This window comes from Emydura macquarii, unplaced genomic scaffold, assembly GCF_026122565.2.
Source record: "Emydura macquarii macquarii isolate MOO-44397 ecotype Brisbane River unplaced genomic scaffold, CSIRO-AGI_Emac_v2 contig_499, whole genome shotgun sequence".
Lineage (NCBI taxonomy): Eukaryota > Metazoa > Chordata > Testudines > Chelidae > Emydura > Emydura macquarii.
The window spans coordinates 7,988,645-8,012,973 of NW_027130636.1; the positions used below are offsets into that span (position 1 = coordinate 7,988,645).

The 24,329-nt window shown below is 38.5% G+C and overlaps 1 protein-coding gene across 6 annotated transcripts in view; it reads left to right on the plus strand.

The window, feature by feature from the left end:
* KLHL24 (kelch like family member 24) overlaps nt 1-23,207 on the plus strand; it is a 34,949-nt gene extending 11,742 nt beyond the window's left edge. For 5 of the 6 annotated variants that reach the window (XM_067538880.1, XM_067538876.1, XM_067538877.1 and 2 more), the window contains 6 exons: nt 5,312-6,298; nt 10,610-10,794; nt 13,385-13,503; nt 14,755-14,943; nt 15,480-15,668; nt 16,892-23,207. In XM_067538880.1, the coding sequence (XP_067394981.1) occupies nt 5,379-6,298; nt 10,610-10,794; nt 13,385-13,503; nt 14,755-14,943; nt 15,480-15,668; nt 16,892-17,092 (1,803 nt within the window). In that variant the 5' untranslated portion in view covers nt 5,312-5,378 and the 3' untranslated portion in view covers nt 17,093-23,207. Of the gene's footprint in view, nt 1-1,446; nt 6,299-10,609; nt 10,795-13,384; nt 13,504-14,754; nt 14,944-15,479; nt 15,669-16,891 lie in introns of those variants that run through there. The other variant, XM_067538875.1, reaches the window with a different exon arrangement.
* The last annotated feature ends 1,122 nt before the right edge of the window (nt 23,208-24,329 follow it).

Genomic DNA, 24,329 nt, shown 5'->3' on the forward strand with positions numbered 1-24,329 from the left:
CCCAATTTTGGCCCCAGACCATCTTACGATGGAGTACATCAATAGAAAGGGGTACTTCTCTGTTGTACTGCAGGTGCTTATGGATCACCATGGGCATTTCACTGACATCAATGCAGTTTGGTCAGGGAAGGTGCATGACACATGCATCTTCAGGAACACTGGCCTATACAGAAAGCTGCAAGCAGGGACTTTCTTTCCACACCAAAAGATTCCAATGGGGGATGTTGAAATGCCCATAGAGACCCAGCTTACCCATTACTGCCATAGTTCATGAAGCCTTATATGGGCAACCTGGATAGCAGCAAGGAGTGCGTCAATAATAGGTTTAGCAGGTGCCGAATGACCATTGAATGTGCGTTTGGTAGATTCAAAGATCAGTGACGATGACTTTATGGCAGACTAGACCTAAATGAGGAAAATATTCCCATGGTTATAGCTGCCTGCTGTGTGCTCCATAATATTTGTGACGCTAAGGGTGAAAAGTTTCCCCCTGTGTGGAGTGCAGAGGCGGATCCCCTTGCAGCTGACTATGAACAACCAGAGCTGAGGGCTATTAGAGGGCACAGTGAGGGGCCATTTGAATCAGGGAGGCCTTGAGGAGCCATTTTGACAATGAGCAACAATAAGGTGTCTGTAGCAGCTTCACGTAGGGTCCCCCCTGCTGCTTCACCTCTGCTCCCAAACACCACTCAAAGACGTCTGCTTTATTTTCACACCAGTGCTCTTTATTTTCAGCATGCTGCCCACCACCAGCTATTTACATCGGGTCCAGCTTCACAGCCTCCAGCACCTCACAGTTTCAGCCACAGACCCAAAGGAAGCTCATCCTCCTACTGTGGTTTCTCCCTCTCTAGCTGGGCTGCCTCCCCTTCAGTTCCTTCCTGATATCCTTTATAATGCCCAGCTAACAAGCTTTGCAGCTGCTCCCCATTAGCCCAGTTGCTGCAGGCTCCCTCAGCCAGATCCCATTCTCCCTTAATTAGGGTTCCAGGGGCAGAGGGATGACTCAGCCTGTTCTCACCCAGCATTGTGTCACAGTGTCTTTGTAAACCAGCACAGTGCCATGCTATGACTGCTATCCAGCTTGCACTGTGTATCGATGTGAGCATCAACCACTGTGTGAAAGAGACAAATAAAGATTGCTTATTCTTTACAGAGTATGTCTTTATTAAATAACAGTTATTCACAACACACACAAAAAGCTGGGTTGGAGGGGAGAAAGCAGTGAGGGGCAGTGTGAGATGTGACAGCTGGGTGTGTAAGTCCAACTATCATTCTGGAAGCTGTCTGAAGGGGTGGAGTGAATGGAGTACCGAGACGAGCTGGGAGTTTGGTAGGAACGTGTGGGTGGAGTTTGGAGAGGGCATGGATGGAAAGCAATTCTGTATTGGCTGCGCGGAGGGTGGGGGGGAGCATGCATTAATTCAGTCTACACAGAGTTATTAGTGACTTTAGTAGCTCCATTTGCATCTCCCATGGCTTTTATCATGCGCTCGTGACCTGCTATCACTTGCTCCTGGTTTTCCCTCCTCTCCTGCCCATCAGTTTTCTGATTTTCAGAAACTGTGTGTCTCCATGTCCTTTTCTTTTTTTTTTTTTTTCCCATCTCAGAGGACTGGAGGAGTTTTTGGAATATCTCCTCTTTGCTTGTCTGTGGTCGTTTTCTTATCAGCCACAGGCGCTCAGCAGATGTGGAGGGGTTTCCCCTCAAGGGCACATCTGTAGAAGCACAATAAACAATAAACAGAAGCATCATTGTAAGTGCAATAACAGCATTGATTCATTACTGTAAAATACACCTCTTTCTCACTGTCCACTGGCAAGCGCACAGCTTGATAATCAAATGGCATGGTGAGTTGTGCCTGGAGAGAGGGGGCACTCAAGCTGGGGAAAAGATTCTGGTTGGCTGTTTGGGAGTATTGATGCAGGTAGATAAAGACAAAATTTCAAATTGTGCCACCATTTTCCACAGGCGGGGGCCATAGAAGCCGATACCTCATTACTGAGAGTAGGCAGGGATGCAAGGGTACATCTCCTCCATGTGAGCAGCTTCAAACCAGGTCCCTGTGCTGCTCGCTTGTGTGCCGCTTTGGTCTCTGCACAAGTGATTGGTGATTGGCACAGGGAAATTTCCTACAATGGGGGAAGAAACAAAGCAGCTCTGCCAAAGTATCTCCAGAAAGTTTCCTCGAGATCTCTCTGGATTCCTGTGAAATCTCAACGTGTATAAACATACTTTTCCACCACACTGCCTCGCTGAACAGAGGAATGGGAAGCACATGCAAACACAGCTACTTCTTGTGCATTTCTATCCCTTCAACCAACGGTATAATGCAACAAAGCAAAGGACAACTATACCTCATGTAAGCATCAGCTCAAAAAAATCACTTACCCAAACTCCCCTTTCTTGCATCCTGCACGCCAGAGCTGGAGATCTGGGACTGGCTCAAAGCCTCCGGGGTTGAGAAGAGGTCCTGGTTCCCCATGTCAGCAAATGACCCAGTCCCCTACTCCACATCAGCCTTCAACTCGACCTCCTCATCCATGATGTCTACATTAGGGTTCAGTCTGGTGTCTGCTGCCTCCAGACCTGTGGAGGTATCCATGGGTCTCTTGGTGGTGTAGGTGTGGTCGCTACTGAGGATGGCTTCCAGCTCCTTATAGAAGTGACAGATCTTTGGCTCTGCACCAGAGCGACGGTTTGACTCCCTACCCTTTTGGTACCCCTGCCACAGTGCCTTGATTTTCGCATGGCACTGCAGTGTGTTCCATTCATAGCCCTTCTCTGCCATTAAATAAGAAATTAAACCATATGTATTGAAGTTTCTTTGGCTGGAGCAGAGCTGGGACTGTACAGACTCCTCTCCCCAAATGCTGATCAGATCCAGATGCTCTGGTGTGCTCCAAGCGGGAGAGCATTTGGTGTGTGGAGCAACCATGGTCACCTGGGAAGATGAGATGTGAGCTCTCCACACCAACCAAGCAGAAAGTGGAATTTCACAGATTCCTGTGACTTTAACATGGGAGGGGCGCATGGCTGCAGAGCAGCGGAGTTCAAATTGATGGCCAGAGCGGTCAGGATGGGCATAGTGGGACACTTCCTGGAGGCTATTTACCGTGACATAACTAAGTGTCGTGTCTACACTGACGCTTTGTTGCTTAAAAGTTTGGCACAAAAAACTCTATGCCTCTTGTCAAGGTGGTTTTATTTTGTTGCAAAATCAGGGGAGATGGGTCGGCGGGATGGGGGATTGCAGTGTGTATACCACCTCTGTTTTTGAATTTGTGTCTGAAGTAGAATTGAGCCCTATGTGAAAAACAACAGTATGATGTGATTGGTATATTTATAGTTTTCCTTTTTAAAGTTGTCTGAGTGAGGAAACTGTAGTACAGAATACAGTCATTTTGACTGTGGCTTTTGTCAAGATAGTGCCTTCTAAAGATGCTTTATAAAAAGCCTGTTTTAAAAAAGTATGGTTAATTTTGTTCTATATTAAGAGATGATGTAACCAGACTTTGGTTCAGTAATGTGCAGCTCTGAAGATACTGGCCAGTCAGGAAAAAAGAAATGGTGTTAGAAACAGCATTTACTAACTGTGGATGGGGAATGAGAGGAAATGAATGTAATCTCTTAGAATCTTTAAAAAAAAAATCCTTTGCACAAGTTTTAAAATAATTTGATGCACATCTTCCTGGAAGTTTAAAAATAATTCCATGCACTTAGAATGATGGAATGTAGTGCAGGAGTGCTTCCCAGTGTTTTTTCTAGTGCTTTAATCCAGTTGATTTTAAAATTCAGCAGTCAAAGGAGATGGGCTATGCTGATAGGGATGGTCATCATATATACCTTCACCAGGCTATGTCCAGGCAAATTAGTTGTATTTTATTCACAGGCAACCTTATTTCTGGCATTTCCTAATTTTTTCATGTTTAACTTCGCAACCCTAGTAACATTCTTTTAACACAGTTTGTTTGTTTGTGATTGGTAGCAGTATATATTGATAATGATACAATGCCTTTGGCTACAGTCTTTGTTTATAAATTTTAGATGTGTGTTTACTGTCAGAAAACAGAAGTTCTCCTTTAACGCAGTAGATAACTCCCACTCCTTACTTCCAGAAGCAAAGACTCCACATTCATTTGCTTGCATAATGGATTTCTCACAAATAAGCATAAAACTTTATTTGATGCTTATTCATTTGGTTGCCTGTTTCTGCAGTATCTACATTATACTTTGACATAATGTTTAAGTATTTTTTCCAAAATTCATATTAGCAATCTGTATTAATTTTTAATTTCACCATAGCATATTGATTAACTGATTGTATTGATGATAAGAAACAGCTCAGACATTTGCTTTTTGCCGGTTAGGTGTGGTCACTGGGATAAGCAAAATCATTGAACTCCGTAGAACAGGGGATCTCAACCTTTTTCTTTCTGAGATCCCCCCAACATTCTATAAAAATTCCAGGAGCCAGCAGGGGGCGAGAGGGCTCTGGGCTTCAGCTGCCGGATGTGGGGATCAGGGTCCAACCTTTAACCACTGGACAGTGGGGGCTCGGAGCTCCCAGCTTTAGCCCCGTGGGGTAGGGAGAGCTCGGGACTTCAGCCCCATAGGGTGGGGGGAGCTTGGGAGCCTGAAACGGCTTGCAGACCCCCAGTTGAGAACCGCTGCCATAGCTTATATAATTACATTGTGGTACTGATGTATACTGAAGATTGAGATGTGGTTTGTAGCCTACTTCTACAATTATTCTAGTTTTAAAATTTCAGTCTTCTTTAGTATTGCTTTTTTCCTTTTAATTAGTGATATTACTGGAGCACCTGGAGGCCCTAACTGAGATTGAAGTTACATTGTGCTGGGTGCTATGGAAACACCTAGTAAGAGGCAGTTTAAAAAACTGTATAGCAAAATCCTGAGGTCTTTACTCAGGCAAACACTTGCTGATATCAATTGAAAGATTCGCTTGAACAAGGATTTTAGGATTTAGCCCTGTGATAATTTTAAGCTTGATATAAGGTGATAGTTTAATTAAACAAAGGCTAGGGTATTCATAATTATGGTTCCCACAGCAACGCTAACTCTGTCCCTTGTATTACGGTAGGATGTGTTTCATTGCATTGCATGGTGTCATATATCATTTGCCAAACAATAATTTTTGACTTTTACTAGAGTAGTATAAGTTACACTGATTTTAGACTGATCAGGCTATTGTTTTGTATTATGTAAGTTTAATCAATTTCATAATTCTTTCATTTAATTAACTGTTAGAACTGATTTGTGGGTACTAAAATGTTTTAATTCTTCTAGCCATAGCACTGTAACGAAGCCACCCAGAAATCTTTTCTCAATGATTCTGTAGTCAACGGATGTAACAATGGTACTAATACTGGGACGCAGACTGAATAGAGAGGATAGCGGGGTCCGTGATTCCCCTGCAACCAAACGTAAAGTTTTTGAAATGGACCCAAAGTCCTTATCAGGGCATGAGTTTTTTGACTTCTCTTCAGGATCATCGCATGCTGAAAGCATACTCCAGATCTTCAATGAGTTTCGAGACAGCCGCTTGTTCACAGATGTAATTATCTGTGTGGAAGGAAGAGAGTTTCCCTGCCATCGAGCTGTTCTCTCAGCCTGCAGTAGCTACTTCAGAGCTATGTTTTGCAATGATCACAGAGAAAGCAGAGAAATGTTGGTGGAGATCAATGGCATTTTTGCTGAAGCTATGGATTGCTTTTTACAGTATGTATATACCGGGAAGGTGAAAATCACTACAGAGAATGTGCAATATCTGTTTGAAACATCAAGTCTCTTTCAGATTAGTGTTTTGCGTGATGCTTGTGCTAAATTCCTGGAAGAGCAGCTGGATCCTTGTAATTGCCTAGGAATCCAGCGTTTTGCTGATACACATTCACTTAAGACACTCTTCACCAAATGCAGGAATTTCGCACTGCAAACATTTGAGGATGTTTCTCAGCATGAAGAATTTCTAGAGCTTGGGAAAGATGAGCTCATTGATTATATTTGTAGCGATGAATTGGTGATCAGTAAAGAAGAGATGGTTTTTGAAGCAGTCATGCGCTGGGTTTACCGTGCAGTTGATCTGAGAAGGCCAGTGTTACAGGAACTTCTGACACATGTGAGACTCCCTTTATTACATCCTAACTACTTTGTTCAGACAGTTGAAGTGGACCACCTGATTCAAAATTCTCCTGAGTGTTATCAGCTGTTGCACGAAGCAAGAAGATACCATATACTTGGAAATGAAATGATGTCCCCAAGAACTAGACCGCGCAGGTGAGAGGATTTTTTTACTATTTTCATGGTATGCCCTAGAAAAACATGATTTTGGTATACAGACTTTTTACCTATTTTGTCTAGTGGAAATGAACTGTAACCAAGATGGCAGCATGGAGAAGAAAAATTTGAAAGTGTCTTTTATTTTGTGTTACTGAGTTCTGCATTTATGTTGCCTGACCCTCACACAAGCCCAGTCACCTCACATGCTTAACTTTTAGTAGGCCTTTGAGTAACCTTATTCAAACATGTGTGTAACTTTACTGACATGAGTAGTCCCCTTGAATTCATTAGGAAGGGCACTTATGTCAGTAAGTTACTCACAGCTGTAGATGTTATCAGGATGAGATCCTAAACCCTTTCCACTAGTTGCCCAGTTGAGCCACACACTTGCAGCAGCTTTAATCCTGGCTCATTACAATGCGGCCATTAATCCACTATATTTCATAATCTGACTAATTTTTACAATGTACAATAATGTATTGTACACTTATCAAGGAGTTGGGTCGCATTTTTCAGTTTGGACAACAGCGAGTGCTTTTGAAAATCCCACTGTTGCACCATAAGCACTTTATGGATTTAATAATACACTTGACAGGTTTAGTAATACAGTTCTAGAACTATATAACAGATCTAGAGATTAAATAAAATAAATATATATATTTACAGAATTACATAGTAGCTACAAAAATATTTTAAGCTTAAATTTGTAATGTTTTTTAAAATCCCAAAACATTACTTATTATTATCCCATAATATAACTGGCAATGGCTACTGGAAGCTACAGTAGGAAATGAGAAAAAATGTAAATGGTGGTATTTGTAGGTTATAGTAGATTTCTTTTGAATTCTGCCATATATTTGCTAAATTATTTTTAGCAATTGCTAAAATTGGTAATTGCTAAAAACATTTAAGTTCTTGAAAGAATGGTAAAGAAGGAAAACCCTGTTTAATCTTGCAAATTCTGTCAGACAAAAATAACATAGGTACTTGAGAAGATTAGTTACATTGCTATAATGCTGCACAGAAAAATTAGTTGAAAAAGGAGATGCCCCTCCCAAGTTTAACTGAGACATTTTCTGAGCAGGGTGTTTGTTATTAAACTTAAGAAGAAACTAACCTCTGAATCCAGGGATGCAGCAGCAAGAGGAGTAATTTATAAATAGAGGAGCTGGCTGGTTTCCCAGCAACGATTTTTCCCTGAATCTATTATTAAATTCAAGGAATAGTTCCTTGTCATTTGATTCTGTTACAAAAATGGGTGAAGTTTTTTAACAGTTACTAGATTCCTCCCTGCTTCCTCAATGTTTTTCCCTGTCATTTCTTCTAAAATGAGGTTTTGGTAGATCCTTTTCTTCTCTGTGTTCCACTGCCTCTTCTTTCTCCTGCTTCTCTTTTATGTAAACTTTGTTAGTGAGGGAAAATCACAGAACTGACTGAAAGTTTCTATACCAGAATCCATGTTTCTACTGAAACTTGGGAACAAATTGTGTGTGCATATGTATCAGTATGTTTCTGTATTTAAACTGGTTTTGACTAGCTGTTCAAAAAACGGTGGGATTCTAGTCTGGGTTCTTTTGAAGCCAGTGAAAAAACATCTTATGTCACTCCAGGTTTAAAACTTGGGTTGACAGGTGTTGATCATCCCTTCTTGTCACTTATGCCTAAGGTTAAGATTCTGTCATGGGCATTTTTAGTAGAAGTCAGGGACAGGTCACAGGCAATAAACAAAAATTCACAGAAGCCGGCAACCTGTCCCTGACTCTTACTAAAAATACCCCCAGCGGGGGGGGGGGGGGACAAACAGAGTGCTGTTGGGGCTTGCAGCTGCAGCAGGGGCTGACCCAACTCCAGCTGCTGCTGCACAGCCCAGGAGCTGGCCACTGGTCAACTGCTCTGCGGCCCTGGGGCTGCCCCAGAAGAAGTCCTGGCTGTCCTGGGAAGTTATGGAATCCATGACAGAATCGTATCCTTCCTCATGTCCCTACCTTCCATTGTAGAACGAAGTGGGGATGTCGGAGCCAGATAACTGAATATAGTTGCACTGACATCTTGAGGTCAACTTCCACATCTCCATTAAGCTTCTCAGTGGCATCTAGTGGTTATGTTGTTTTAGAGCATGGACTCCCATCTGTCCAAAACAAAATATGTATCTCATACCATAAGCTTTGAATATCTTTAGACTGTCTTACAGTTGTTGCTTATTTCAGTGCACCTACCCCCTGGACCTGTCTATTGAAAATATATCAAGATCTACTTTTAATCAGTTATTGTCATATTTATTCATTTCACCAGTTCTTCTCAACAATTTTTTTTTTTTAAATTAAGCATTCAATAATTTTTCCTCTTAAGTGAGTTATATTTTAACTACCGCACTACTGTCTATTATTATTTATGCAGCACCTCAAGTATAGTGATGTTTTTACAGACTAAATGACGGATTTTCAAAAGCCCTCAGAATTTCTGCCTATGGAAATTAAAAAAAAAAAATTAACAAATTTTCTTTGAACTGATGAAAAGGACTACTCAGTTAGCCACTTGTTAGTATATATTGTTTCATTCAGCTTCCTTAGATGATGGCATGAGAGCTGCATGGTTTCCTGTGTGAAGTACATCAGGTGAAGTACACCCTTTTTCTGAATAATGCTTCCTCAACTCATTAAGTTCCTTCCCTCTCTCCCTTGAGAGATACCTCTCCAAGATTAGTTTCTCAACAAAAGAAGACAGCTAAACATTACTGAATACATAAAACCAGGACCTGACATTAGGTTGGAGCATCTGAGGGGAAGATTTCTTTGGGTTTTTTGACTAGTTATGAGTGTAACTGAGAACATGTTACCAAATGATCCATGTTTGTAAACATAGTTTTTAAGACAAGTATTTGTATTGTGAGATTTCATAGTACATTCACATTTATCATTGACTTTGCCTTTTCTAAAATATTTAGAGTAAAAAGGACTAATTTGTTTATAGAGCTTAGCAACAAGAGAACAGGAATAGTCAGCTAGTTTTACTTGTGGTGCCCCACAATGTGAAAAAAGTATGATCTTAAATAAATGCCTACAGCAATTTTATCATTTATAAACAAAGCTGAGGACAGATCATGCAGTTGTTAGAGACATACGGCAATGTGATTTTTGCAGGATTGGATCATAGTAAATAAGAGACCTGCTCTTATGGGATTATTTGTAGTTAAAACAGCGTACGGTATATCAACATGCTCTTTGAAAGATAAAATGTATTTAATATCTGGTTTGATTTGGTTAGTTACACCAGTGCATTACATGGGTGCAAATTCCCTAACTTAGAAAAGCTCTAAATGGTTTTTATAGGTGGCTCATGAGCAAAGGTGAATTTGCGGAAGGGACTAATGATTGGGTAGGCTCATGTAGTAACTGATTGGTCCATTCAGTACATTCATATATTGAATGAGATATTATAGTGAAGTATGTGGCTTATGTTATAACCATAGAAGAAGGATAATATGCAGGTACCAAGTTTTCTAATGAAGATAATGGAGATAAGTTAAAGTCTTAGCTTCTTAAACTCTGCATTTCCATATTCAAATGTTTGGCTTTGATATTGGATTTTATTTTGCTTTTTGGATAAATGTAACATTAACTTTGAATTTGCTGGCTTTGGTACTTGGTTTTTTTTATTTCTACCCTCTGTAAAGTTTCCCTCCATCACTAGACCCTCTTTCAGATTACTGATACATATTTGCAACCATACATCCCAAAAAAAATTTTGACTGATCTGTAAGTCTTAAACTTTTTTTAAAAAAAAGTTTTCTGTAACACTTGGAAGATATTTAGTTCTAAATTTGTGAAATATTAATGTGGTGTAAACTGTTACCAGAGTCTTTTGTGAGATTTATAACTTTGCAGAAGACTATTTTCAACATGGTGGATTTCATATGAAACTTCCAAAACTGCATATATAAATTTCTCACACACAGCTTCAGCTTTACTTCTGCTTTTCCTTTATTTTCAGTGAGAGGAGAAAATCTTAAAGTTTAAGGGCTTCCTTTTTTAAAAATTGATTTTTACATGGAGCATTCATGCAATATGACTCCACCTTTACACAAAATGGTTACTTATTGGCATGATTACACAATGGGACATCTGGAGATATAGTGAAATCCCTTAATCATTTAGTAAAGAAATAATTATTGCTGTAGAAGTCAGTGTGGTATTAAATAATAGATTTTCAGATTTTAAAACTGTACAACCTTGGTTTTTCAAACTGATATCATTTGCTACATATGTTTTAACAAACGTCTGTTTTATCTGTTTGTTTTCATTCTTTTAGATCAACTGGTTATTCTGAGGTGATAGTCATTGTTGGAGGCTGTGAACGAGTTGGGGGGTTTAATCTGCCATACACTGAATGCTATGATCCTGTGACAGGAGAATGGAAATCACTGGCTAAGCTCCCAGAATTTACCAAGTCTGAATATGCTGTGTGTGCTCTTCGGAACGATATTCTTGTTTCAGGTAAATAATTCCAGGATGCTTAAGAACTTTATTTTCTTTTTAATTTTTCATGTAGTTCTTTAGGAGATTGTTGCTCTTTGAACTTACAGAAGCCACTGGAATAAAAATTTCACAAATTTCACCCCCTCTGGCCTACGTGTTGATTACCAAGTCACCTCCCTCAATATGTATTGAGCATAAACCCTATGCCTATATTTTGGCATCCACAAATATTTTTCTCTTATTGTTTTTGTTTTTAATCATTACAGTCATGGCTGAAGTTTCATCTCAGTTGAAGGAAGTTTGGGGATATAATATTGATATGGATGGAGCTTATATCTAAATGACTATATGAACTGAAGTACTGACCCACAATCCAGTTATGTCCTCCTCCACACCAATTAGATATGCAGCTTGTAAATATTAGTGCTCAGATCAAAGCTTTTTCACCATAGAAATACAGAGTAGAGGCAAATATCTCACCCTTCTTAAATTCTGACCTGGAGGTGCTAAGCGCCTGCATTGCCCACTGAAGTCAGTGGCAGTTGTAGTGCTCAGCACTTCTCAAGTTCAGACCCTTAGAAACAAAAACCAAAAAAAATAGTTATTTGGGTCCATGTTTGTCATCTGAACCAATGGTAACAGACTTACCTGGATAGTAGCTCCTGTCCTAGAACTACCTATCTCCCCCATTACACTTGTTTGTTTACCCAAAGTGATTATTTTCCCAAATGTAAAATATCTTTCTCGTTTCAGCAGACAGTCAGTGGAACTAAGAGGGGGACATATGCATGAACCATGTAAAGGAAAACAGCCAGTGTTAGGTACATGCCTCATAGCACTTAAATCTTTGAGATTTCCTTTTAGTGGTTCATTCATGAAGTGGTGCTCAAGGAAGTCTAAAGAGTGTGCAGAGAAAGTCAGAAATAATTCCCAACATTAAAAAAAAACTATTAGTGCATGTGACAGGTTCACTTACCAGAGTGGCGCCTCCTGCTGGTTGTCTTGGGGATTAACTCTTTCAACTGGCACACCCTCCCTCGCCTGGTAATGCCTTTCCCTCCACCTGCAGACCAGTCCCAGCCCAGGAACCGCAGCATCCTTTTCATGACTAGGCCCTCCCAGCGTGTCACCATCTGAATTCCCCCTTTTCTGGGGGGATTTAGGAACCTCCCAGGTCTGTAGTCCAGCCACTTCCCCAGTGGCAAGTGGGGGGAACCCAGGCCTGACCACTATTCTGGGTCCCAGCCCTGAGACTCTGTAACCCTGTAGATAGCAGTCTCTTGCTGCCACTCCTTAACTTCTCTGCCAATACTGCTTCAATTCCCTGGGCTGCTTCTTCGTAGCCCTAGTATCTTCTTTTGCCCTCTTCTCTGAACATCCAGCCTGTGAGTCAGGAGCTCTCTCTTGATCCCCCTGTCCTTGCCAACATCTTCTCTGTCCAAGGTGCTACCTTCCTGCAGCCCATTAGGAACACTGTCCTGTCTCCTTGGGTTCCCTGCAGCAACTTATCTCCAGTCCTGCAGCTCTCCGATCCTGCAGCTCCTGTTTATATGAGCCCCCTGGGCTTTGATTGGCTGCTCCATGCAGCCTATCTCCGATTGGCTGTACCCTGCACAGCCTCTTTGGGCTGCTTTTAACCCCTTCCTTTCTGGTGTGGGATGAACACTGCATCACAGTGCAGTATCTTATCACAAAAAAACTGCATGTATTTTGCTCAGCATATTATTCTGAAATATTTGCAAGATAGGAAATGTTTCTCAGGTATTTTCATGTTTGAAAATATTAATTAATATTAGCATTTCTGAGTCTACCTCTATCTACTTTTGAACAACTACCTTTTTGAAATGTGATGTTTTGTAACACAGCAGAATGAGATCCAGTGTTAGAAATACCTGATAATATCCTTCTCAATACTGACTTTAACAATTAAGAGAAAAGCATTACTGTTTAATATTAATGACCTTTGAGAGACTTATGATAATTCTTTCAGTCTAAGTTATAATTAACAAAGGATCTGTTGTCTTAAAATGGAGGAAAGTGATTATTTAGATTAAAATGCAAGCCTTACCTCTTTGATCAGACTTTTCTCCAGCAGTCACATCTTCTAAGGAAAAACCAACAACTAGCTAATAGAAGGCAAGAGCAAACAAAGATGCACACCAGGAACAAAGGAAGCTTTGAGAATTGTCATCTAGGAAACAGATCTCTCCAATTTTTGTACAGCATGAAGATACCACAATGATAGGTGCTTTATCTGAGATAGATCATGGAAGATTGTGCTTTGTAGAGGATGGGAGAAGAATGGCGTAGGTCATTATGGTAGATGGTATTTTGGAGGAAGGGGTAAAAGATGATTGTTTTAGGAGACTGCTTCATAAGAAATGCACTATTTATTACTACCTCCTCTATACAGTGACCAAGAATATCTGAAAACCTTTATCTACTGAAACTTACATAATTACAGATGAGTCTACATCAGATGTATAGGATGTGACATTTTCCGTGGTCTACTGCAGAGGAGTATGTCAGTATCCAACATCTCTTATTTAATAACTGTCTTAGTCAAAGATATATTGTTTATTTCTTTTTTTCCCCCATAATTTTAAAGGTGGAAGAATTAATAGCCGTGATGTGTGGATTTATAACTCGCAGCTTAACATTTGGATCAGAGTTGCTTCCCTAAACAAAGGCAGATGGCGTCATAAAATGGCTGTCCTTCTTGGTAAAGTAAGAGAAATATTTTATAACTTATTGTGGCTAATACATTTCTCAGATGTAAGCAAAACTTAAATGTAAAAACAAATCTAAATATTTAGAGTTCAGACGTATTTCCCATCAATTTCTATTGCTTTTAATAACCAATGAATTATGGGCGTAGTCAAATTGATAGTGTCCATAGAAGTTAAACTGATGTTACCCAACTTTGAGTTTGTTTCTTTGCAATGGAGTGCTGTTCTGGTACGTTTTGGAAGATCTAAAAGGAAACAAATGTTGTGGGTACAAACAGACAGCAAATTACATCTCTTCTTAAACACACTAAAAATAAATTTAGTACATAAAATAACATTGGGCCTTAGACACTTCTTGTTTGCAAGTCCTTCACTTTTGCGGCCACTAACTCAAATTGATAATGACCTTAGCAGCATATCTGGACCTTTTTATTTAATATTCTGCATATATATTGAACATTTCATCCAAAATGTAAATCAATAAAGAATCTCTTATTCTTGCTGCATTTCCAAAGGCCTATTTTATTATTCTACACAAATACAGTAAATGAGATCAGCGATCCCCACAGGTTTCATTCATTAGTGTGAGTGTAGATATATACTTTCATCAGTTAACTGTAGTATGTAGTTCTTAGACATAACAGCACTTGCTTCAAGTTGGGATTGACCTGAGGTGAACAAACTGAGCAAATATTGACATGTCAATATTCAAATAGCAATATATTTGTGAGTCTCTTTTCCTTAAACTGTAATTTATCTGATAGACAGCCAGGTAAGAAAATATGACCAAAAAGTAAATCAGAGGAAAGAATGTAATTTTAGACAGTAAGAAAGAGAAAAATAAAAAGTTGAGGAGAAAAGAGTTAAATTGAATGGAGTCTCTACTTATTTCTGAATATAGTTTGTAATAGTCAGTGAAGAGAATCGTACAGATTTCATATAGAGCATGTTCAAGGAAGAAGGAAATCCTATGTCCATATTTGTAAGGTATGCTCAGGTGTCCATTGGCTCCAGTATCCCCACATACCAAAGTATGGCTGCTCCCTTGAAATTCTTTAGCTCAATATTTTAAAAGACAATATTACTATTCTTCTGCATAGAAGCATTCTGGGGGGAAAAACTATGTGTTCAGAAATACAGCAGATCAGAACTGAGGCCCTGAAGCTTTGAATGAGTTTAATCCTATACTTGCTTAACTAAAACTGGAGATAAAGATAAAGTGATTATATTTTCTCTGTGTTTTGCATAGGTGTATGTGGTTGGAGGCTATGATGGACAAAGTCGACTCAGCAGCGTAGAATGTTATGATTCATTTTCCAATCGATGGACAGAGGTGGCTCCACTTAAAGAAGCAGTGAGTTCTCCAGCAGTAACCAGCTGTGTAGGCAAATTGTTTGTAATTGGTGGAGGTCCTGATGACAATACATGCTCTGACAAGGTCAGTTAACTATGATTGCTTCCTTTTTATGTATCTTAATAATACTGCTAAAAACATAAATTAAGTCATACAGAGAGTTTTTTCAACTGGACCACAAACCTCCTGACCCAATGTATTGCCTGCATGCAAAGTATATATCTCACAGTAGAAAAAACTAATTAATAAAACACAGGTATGCCATTAGTATAGCCTTTGTCATAGTCACATCATCTTTGGCTTTGTGCATTAAGAGCTATACAAGTTCTTAATGAATCAGCATATTTAAGTAAATGTAATATACTATATCATTTTTGTATGTCAGTTACTGCTGTTTAATATTTTTTGTTTTTAATGTTGCAGATGTACAATAGGAACAAGCTGCATGTTTTTTAAATAGCAATATCTTGAGTTACTTTGGTTTTTTTTGTGAGGCACTCCAAATAGATACTGTTATTTTTAATCTTTTTTAATCAAAACCTCTATATATACTTCAGGTAATAAGTTTGATTTTTGTTCAGTTGTGTTGTTAAACCTAAAATGTGTTTACTTGTTTTCAGGTTCAATCATACGATCCCGATACTAATTCCTGGTTGCTCCGTGCAACTATCCCCATTGCAAAGAGATGTATAACAGCTGTATCTCTAAACAATCTGATCTATGTTGCGGGAGGGCTTACCAAAACAATTTACTGCTATGATCCAGTTGAGGATTATTGGATGCATGTACAGAATACATTCAGCAGACAGGTAATAAACACTAAAAATACTTGGAAATGTCTAAAAAAGTATTTTATCTTCCTTGTATTAATAATTTGATATTAAATAAGTGCAGAGTTAACTCTGTTAAATTACATCTCTCAAATTCACTAGTTCTTGCTTTACTCATTATAGTCTAGACACTCAAAAACAGAGAACATATAAATGTAACACTTCAGGTGAGTGTCAGTATGTTAGCACAGGCAGTCTACTGATTGGAAACAATTACCACTATCCCAATGTAATACTTCCAAACATGGATTTATAATAAATTCCATTGGATCCTTTTGTTCAGTCAAAAATGTTGTTTCCTTGAAATCGATTGAAGTCTTTAGAACTACAAAAACTGTTGTAGGAAAATATTTTAAACAGAGCATGAAACTGGTCTGTGTAGAACTAAAAGAAGCAGAGCAGAGTCACAGCAATGTGTGTATGAGCCCTATGGACAAAACTTCAATATGTGTCATTCCACTTGATATATTATTTGTATGTCATTGTATAGCAATAAATTTCACCATATTTTTTTAAATCTAATGAAATACTATAAAATGGGGAGAAAATTGCTCCAAAAGAGATCTGCCCGTCCCCTTTCCCCTCCCTTCCATCTCTTCTCCTTAGCATTTTCCCCCTGCTTTCTACATAGGGTTTTCACATTGACTCCCTCCTCCTTCTGTTTCTTCTTTAGGAAAAAATAGCTCCTAGTCTCCATTTTTTCCTCTAGAACACAGCATCTCCTTTCTTTGTCTCTTATTTACTCTGTCCCTGGTTCTGTCTTCCTTTCTCTTTCTCTAACCACTTGTTGTTACCTGCGTCTGTTCTCTTAACCTCTCTCCCTGTTCCCATTGCACATTTGCTTCATATAGTCTTTCCACTTTTCTCTCTTCTTCCCTCCACCTCTTTTTTATCTTAGCTGCTTAATTGTATTATCCCCAAACACTGAATATCTCACCCACAGCATCTGAATCAGCCATACTTAGCTGCTTCAACCCCGAGTAGACGTGAAGCCTGAAATAGCCCAAGTTTTCAGGATTATCATGCTGTTGCTTTCCCCAGGGGTGACCTAGAAGAGCAGTATCCTTCTTTCTCCAGTAGGCAGTTCTAGAAGGAAATAATACGGCCCAAGCTATCTCCTTTTGCTATACCATCTCTCCAATCTTGAATAGGGTTTGAGTTTTGTAAATAGTCATGCATTTGTTTATGTATTTGATGAACAGGAAAACTGCGGCATGTCTGTGTGTAACGGCAAAATCTATATCCTTGGTGGAAGACGAGAAAATGGAGAAGCCACAGACACCATTCTTTGTTATGACCCTGCAACAGGCATCATCACGGGAGTAGCAGCCATGCCCAGGCCAATATCCTATCATGGCTGTGTGACTATTCACAGATACAATGAAAAAGGCTATAAACTGTAAAGAAAGGAAATCTTATGAAAGAATCCAGTGTCCTAGTACAAGACAGGATTTCAAAGGTTCCTAAAATAGGAAACTGACTTTTCCCTCAGTGTCACAAAATAAATATCCATGTGCCTTTTAAAACAAAATGTTTTCAGTTAATTAAAATGTAAAAAAAAAAATCTACAAATATATCCAATAATTACTGTTCAATCATTTCTGGTGTGATAGCAGTGAACTAATATTTACATTGTTTTCCCCCTTTCTGTGATCAGTAATTAAAATCTTGGATGTTGTTTAGGGAACATGCCTTCATAAGTATTTGTGCCTGTATCTTACGGACTGATATTTGTATTATTTTTTCAGTTATTTCAGAGTCTGTTAATTGAAAACATTTAACCAAGTTGATTTACAAAAAATACGTTGGTTTAAAAGAGTGCATATAATTCTGATTCACAGGTCACAGATGCAGTGTTGTTGTAGCCATGTTGGCCCCAGGATATTAGAGATGGGGTGGATGAGGTAATATCTTTTATTGGACCAACTTCTGTTGGTGAGAGAGACAAGCTTTTGAGTTTATACAGAGCTGAAGAAGAGCTTCACCCACCTTATTTCGCAGGTTCTTTTACTGGAAGATTACTTGGCTTACCAAATAGACTTTATTTCAGGATCACCCACCACTTTAGAAATTTTTTTTAAATGAAATCCTTCATAGGAAAAATATTAAAATCTTTGTGGAATATTTTTCCTTTTTAAGTGAATAGGGGGATACACTGGTGTCATGGTTGTTCACTGAGCTACTGCAAAAAGTTGCAGTAACTATTGCTTTCATAGCAATAGACTTTCTAACATTTCACTGTGGACTAGTGTTGCTAATAACTTATTAGAAGTCCTATAAATACTGGATTACATGCATATGGAAAAATAATGACCCTTGCAGCATAGGTACACTTCTGTGAAGCAGTTTTGTATCCCAGTTCTGACCTTGAATTGTAGAGCTGAAGTCCGCTAGTTCCTGGTATCATTCTTTGCTAACTGTAAAGTACCTTTCATGTACTCCATGTATAGAGACCATTAGTTAAAGGGATCATCTAATTCTATGAATTCCATAATGTAAACTGTTGATAGAAAGAGCTAGGGACTACCGGCATAACTCTGCTATTTATAAATTGATCTTTGATGTACCTCATTATGCAAAGTTCCAGGGTACCTGTCAACTCTGTTTCTACAGATGTCTTCAGACAATCACTTATTTCCGAGCTATTGAGCTCCTGTAAACCCTACAGGGGGCATATACGTACCTGATAATTCCCCCACATCGCCAGAATGCTACCTAGAGATCTGTCCATTTAGCCATTTGACTGCGTAAGGTAGCGTATTTTGACTGATTTAATTTTGAAAGTTTAGAAACTTTCAAAATATCCTCCCAAATGGTGGCCCATTGCTTTTCAATGAAACTGAAAATCTTTGCCGAAGATCTTCCTCCCATTCTTGCTTAGATCTCTGTAACAGGATATCTTGCTCTCAATATATGCTAGTATAATTGGGACACAAAGTCATAAAACTGTACATAGTGCTTTGGAGTTTGCATGTGGAAGGGATTCTCCAAGCACCAATTTCCCACTGACAACCAGAAAAAGTGACAAAATATCGTCCATTCCCATGAAGCCTCTCCTTACCTTAGAACTCCCTTTAAGAGGAATTCTGAGGATAGCTGCCAGCCAGGAAAGCAGTCAATACTGGAGTAGATGAACGCAAAGGGCCTCTTCGAGAACAACCCTGGTCTCTAGCAGACCCTTGAGATTTATGTGTTCTGAACCCCTTGTTCAGTCTATATGTGATGGGAGCAAGCCTCATGTCTGGAACATAATGTGTTTCCGTTGGAATTTTTTCTCCATCTCCTTCCCACAAGTTTTTATATGGCATGGGTTTTCTGGCTCTTGGTGTAGATATGAATCCTTTAGAGAGTCGTCATTTTCAGTACTGAGTAGTGGTGACATTATAAAGGAGCACTGAGCATTAACTGCACATTGTGGCAGTTCATTTGTAACCTCAGGAATGTACACAGATTTCAATTTCTAGCTAAATACCAAACACTGGTAGTGTATATTAGGCATATTGATGAAATAAAAATATATGGATATTACTGAGGTAACTAGTGAATCAGTCCCTGAGTGTATACACCCAGATGGTCCTAAATGGGAAGAAATTGAGTAGTGAAAGAAAAGTGAATCAGATAAATTAATCCTTTTCTGGATCTTGGGTCCCTGTTCACCAAGCCTGATTTTGAATATATAATTCCAGCATCTGGGAATAAGGTCCCTTGATAGCAATGGTAGTTGCACAGTAACTGTTTGTACTGACATGGTAAATAATTTGTGCTATCATTGTAAGTGAAAAGTTGTTATGGTAGGAGCACCTGATTAGAAATAGGGTATTAAGATAGATTTCCATTTCCTCCGACTTCCTTCCTTTTTTGTATTAAGATATTTAATGTTGATTCTTACAGTAAGCTGCTCTGAAATGTTTCTTATTTTGTAGGTATATAATAATGTTATTTGTGTGGTGATTACTTTTGATTTGTGTTCATAAAACTGTGCCTATCTGTAAATACAAACACATTGCTTTCTATAGGTCTGAAGATTCAGTTTATAGTCTAGAATGTTGTCTTTTCTATGTTAACGGTTTACATGTATCTTTTACCATTACATATTAATTTTTAAGTAGCTGTTTACTGTAGCAGTAAATGCAGACATTTAGATGTAGAAGAAATTTTTTGCATGCATCTCTTTAGACCCTGTACCAGTAATGGAACAGTTAATGTGTTGAGTATAGATAAAAATGTCAGAAGTTATTTATGCAGTAATTTCTTTTTTAAGTGAACAATCAATATTTTATGTTTTTGACTCAGTACATATAGTTGCAGTTATCACCCATTCTGTGAAAATAGTATTTTTTAAAATGTTGAAGAAAACTACTCGTTATTGAAAATCTAACATTTTCTAGAGGATCTGTTATTTATGGAGCCACATTCTTGGGTCACTTGTTCTCCAAGACATTTCATTTGGGGACAGAAGGATTCAAAGATTAAGATTTTCACCATGATGCAAACCCATTTGATTGGATTTTATGTGTCCTAACAGACAAAAAGTATCTATTTGCATTACTTGAAAGAAAATACTGTAGTGCCTTTCAATGTAATCAAAAGACATCCATGATGAAAAGTCACAAGTTTTGCTAGCTCCCAGGGAATGAGATCTGGTCAAGGATATAACTTCAAAATAGCAATGCTTGGGAAGCAGGGCAAAGTCTTTTCTAGCTTTTTCCACCCATTTAAGAACTCACTGTTGAGAGTTTATATCATATTTAGCTAACAAAGTCATTTCCTTTAATTACCTAGCTTTAAAAGAAGCTAGATTAAATGTTTTCCTTATGAGATTTTGCTGTTCATGAACTCTGTCACTCCACTCTTTGGAATCTGGGCATTGACTGAAAAGAACATTAATACTTAATTGCAAATTGATTGTCAAGAAAGTACCATCTAAATAATTTGAGTAATGCATCCTAGAGAGGTCTACAACCTTTTGCTTTTAAACACACCATGCATGACATCAGTTTTACAGTCATCCGTGCATTACATTTCCTAGAATCTAGTAGTTACTGATTTTCTGGTTGGCTCCCCCACATCTCATATGCCTTCAGAATAGGCTGAATTTGTGGGATCTCTTCCATTTGTTCCATTAAATAGTTCATCTTGCAGTGTATGCATGCTGTATGCTGCAAGGATTAAGCACTGTTTTCCCTCCTAATAGTGGGAGTTCTCAATGTATTAATGATTAAAATCCTGTTTAAATTGATAAGGAGCAAGGACACAAGACAAGAAATAATCAGTTTCTTACTATTTAAGACTCTTCTCCACAACATATTGATGGTACACTGTACCTTCATTGTTCACCACCACAAATGGGAGGTGATGGAGTTGTAAACTCGCTCTAATTCCAGTTCAGAAGAAAATGAATAGAAAGAACCTGAATAGATGCGTGGGAGAGGTAACAGATGAAATCCCAGTGCATTCATTTGGTGGTTGAGGTTGCTCTAACCAGGGTCTTCTAGATACTCTTACAGTTCATGATCTCAGATGCTGAGACTCATCTGACAAAACAGTGTCATGTTTGGCAACTTGTCTTCAGCTTCAGAGAAAAAGATGCATATGTTGATGTGCTTGTGGTCAAGTCCTTCTAGTGATGAAGCTCAGGAAAGACGGGTTCAGTTTTCTTACTTGCCCAATTTGGACAAGATTTTCTCTACTGTTAAAGATGGCAATAGCCAATTCAAGAGGCTTATGAAACTTGCTAGACTTTGTCACTCAGAAGCAAGGAAGATGTTTTCATCTGAACTTACTCTCTTTTGCCCATGAGAAGATACAAATTAAATTGATTGGTGTTCCTGATTAAAAAGCTGAGTCCTAAGTACTGAAATAGAGTCTGTTAGGCAAGAAGTAATTTCAAGTAGAAGTTTGCCATCTGACATGGAGCCAAATATTGATATTCACAGGTGTAGCATACAAATTTCTTTTAATGTTTGTTTGTTTTTAACATAGTTTAGACTTCAGGTAGCCTCAATAAAAGTCCACTGCAATTTTAGCTTTTTTTGAATGTGTAGATTAATTCAATACTATTGCAAAACAAGTAGGTAGCCTCCCATCTGGCCCTGCAGGTCAGATTTGTCAGTTGCAAGAGTTCTCAAGGCACTGACGACACATGGCAGCAGTTTTTCATAACTGATGTTATGTACAAGAGTCCAGGTAACTTAGGAGTGTGTATCCATAGATAACATTGCCTGAGTTTTATTTACAGGAAATGCTCTTTATCATACCATAATGCTTCAGTCAATATTTTTAATGATTGTGTGTGAGTATGTATGTATTATGTGTGTGTGATTAGATTTTCTGATAGTGCTTTTGATGATCTGTTACAAAAATTATAACTATGTAAAGCCACTGTATACAGCATGTAGCTGTACTTAAGTGATGGTGGCAAGTATGTAATTGCAGCTTCCTTTGTACCACTGGTTCCAAAGAAAAGAACATGTTTAATGTTGCAAAAATATTTGTGCCTTGAACTCAGTAATATTTCATCTACTGTCAGTAAGAGCTTGCATTGCTCCTCCTGGATGAGTATCTTTTGTGAAGGTCAGTTTTATTGCCCAGACAGTAATGTCCTTGTCAATAAAAACAATCTCTACATTCATTAACTTAAAGCACAATTAAATCAATTTATGCAGAATATGTAAACTTTGTTTTTTAAAAAGTGATGGCGGATTTAATTGAGGGGGGGAAGTAATCATGTGCATTTTCCATTCTCTGTTTTCTGTTTCCAGAACTCCCCCTGTGACAAAGGAGAGTAATGTAGCTGTTTTAGCCAACTGTCCTTAATGAGTACAGTGCAGCTCTTGTTTTTGTTAGTATCATAGTTCAGGACATTGGCTTGCCTATCAGAAATATCTTGTTTAGGACAATAGACGTTTTCCCCCTGAAATATGTAATATGAAGCAACTATATGCAGCACGGCAATAAGTGAGACCAAGAGACTTCAATATAATGTATTGGTATCCATTTCATTTGTGTGAGCACCTGACATAGAGGTCTGTTCTCATTTCAGTTCACACCCATATAGCAACTTTGAGTCACATTAATAGGAATTATCTCTCCAGTGAAAAAGAATACACCCACTAAATGACAGATGTACTTTCCTCACTGCGGGTTATGTTTTGTTTTTTTCCTTTTTGGAAGCAGTTTGTTGTTGTTGGTTTTGGTTTTGGTTTTTTGGCCAGTTTCCTTACGTACAGAACATTAAAACATTTTGTTCCTCCAAGAGCTAATGTCAATTTCAGGAACAAATTGGTACAGCACAAATCAGATCTGAAAAGTGTAGACCACTTAACATGTACCAGAGTCAGCTGAATATTACCTTGCACAAAGCCAATTTTAGAGATCTTCAATTTATGTTGGCAGTGGAAGAAGATGCCTTTTTTGTAATGTAGCACGGAATTTCAATAACATTTATTTACTTGTTATATTTAAATGTATTTCTTGCATAATTCTTTTTAAAAAAATTAAATTCAGTGTATCTAATAACACTTGTCTTTTGAATATTGCTTTGTGTGTTGTGTTTAGCCCATGGAAGAATCCACAGGTGGGACTTGGTTGGGGAGGGAAGAAACTATGTAGATCCCTCTTGCAGAGTTTTTCCCAGATTGTTTAGTCTGATGGTGAGTTCCCCTCACTTCTGAATCCCTCTTCCCCTCTATCTTCCTGGCAGAAGGCTTTCCCTGCAGTCCTCGCTCACACACCAGTAAGAGGGAGGGAGGGAGCACAGAAAAGTTAATGCAGCCTGACTCCGTCCCCTCAGAGTCCAGGATGCAAATGCAGCTGCCTTCCTGCATCTGTGTGGCTAAGAGTAGCTCTGTGGCCTAGCCCTTAATGCCTTATTTATTGCAAACTTTTTTTAAGTTTGGTTCAGCCTAAGGTGTCTCTAGTTTGGGCATCCACTAATGGGAGATGCTGCCTTAACTGCTGATTCCAGGATCAAGGAGTTAAGGGAGTTATATTACTGAAGTTGAACTAAAGTAGAAAAACTATGAAAAATAAAAACAACAAGAGTCCTGTAGCACTTTAAAGACTAACAAATTTAATGAGGTTGGTTGCAGCCCACGAAAGCTTATGCCTGTAGAAATTAAATTTGTTAGTCTTTAAAGTGCTACAGAACGCTCATTGTTTTTGCTGTATACAGACAAACACGGCTACCCCTCTGGAACTTAAAAACATGAGAGATGTTTGTCTGAACGCAATTTTTACAGATCACTGGACTCTGTTGAGACCCAAGCAGCCATCATTACCTTCCCTTCCTTTATTTAATATATTTCAAGAGGGGGGTATACTGTGCTTGTACTTCCAAAGTTACTATTCCATCACTGCCTGGGACCTAACATTCAGTATAGTCCAAGACATAGCTAAGCTAATCCAGTCAATTATTACAGAGTTGATAATAGACACCATTTATATTGCAGTGGGAGTATTTTAAATGGTGGTGCTGCTCTCACCCAAAAGCAGATGAAGGGGCTGATCCAAATTTATATCAAAGAAAGTCTTCCCATTTGTTTTTGTGGACCTGAATCATGCTTTCTAGCGATGTGTGAGACTAAGTGTTTTACCCCTCTGGTATATAGCATTTAAAAAAAATGTTTTGTAATGGGAACT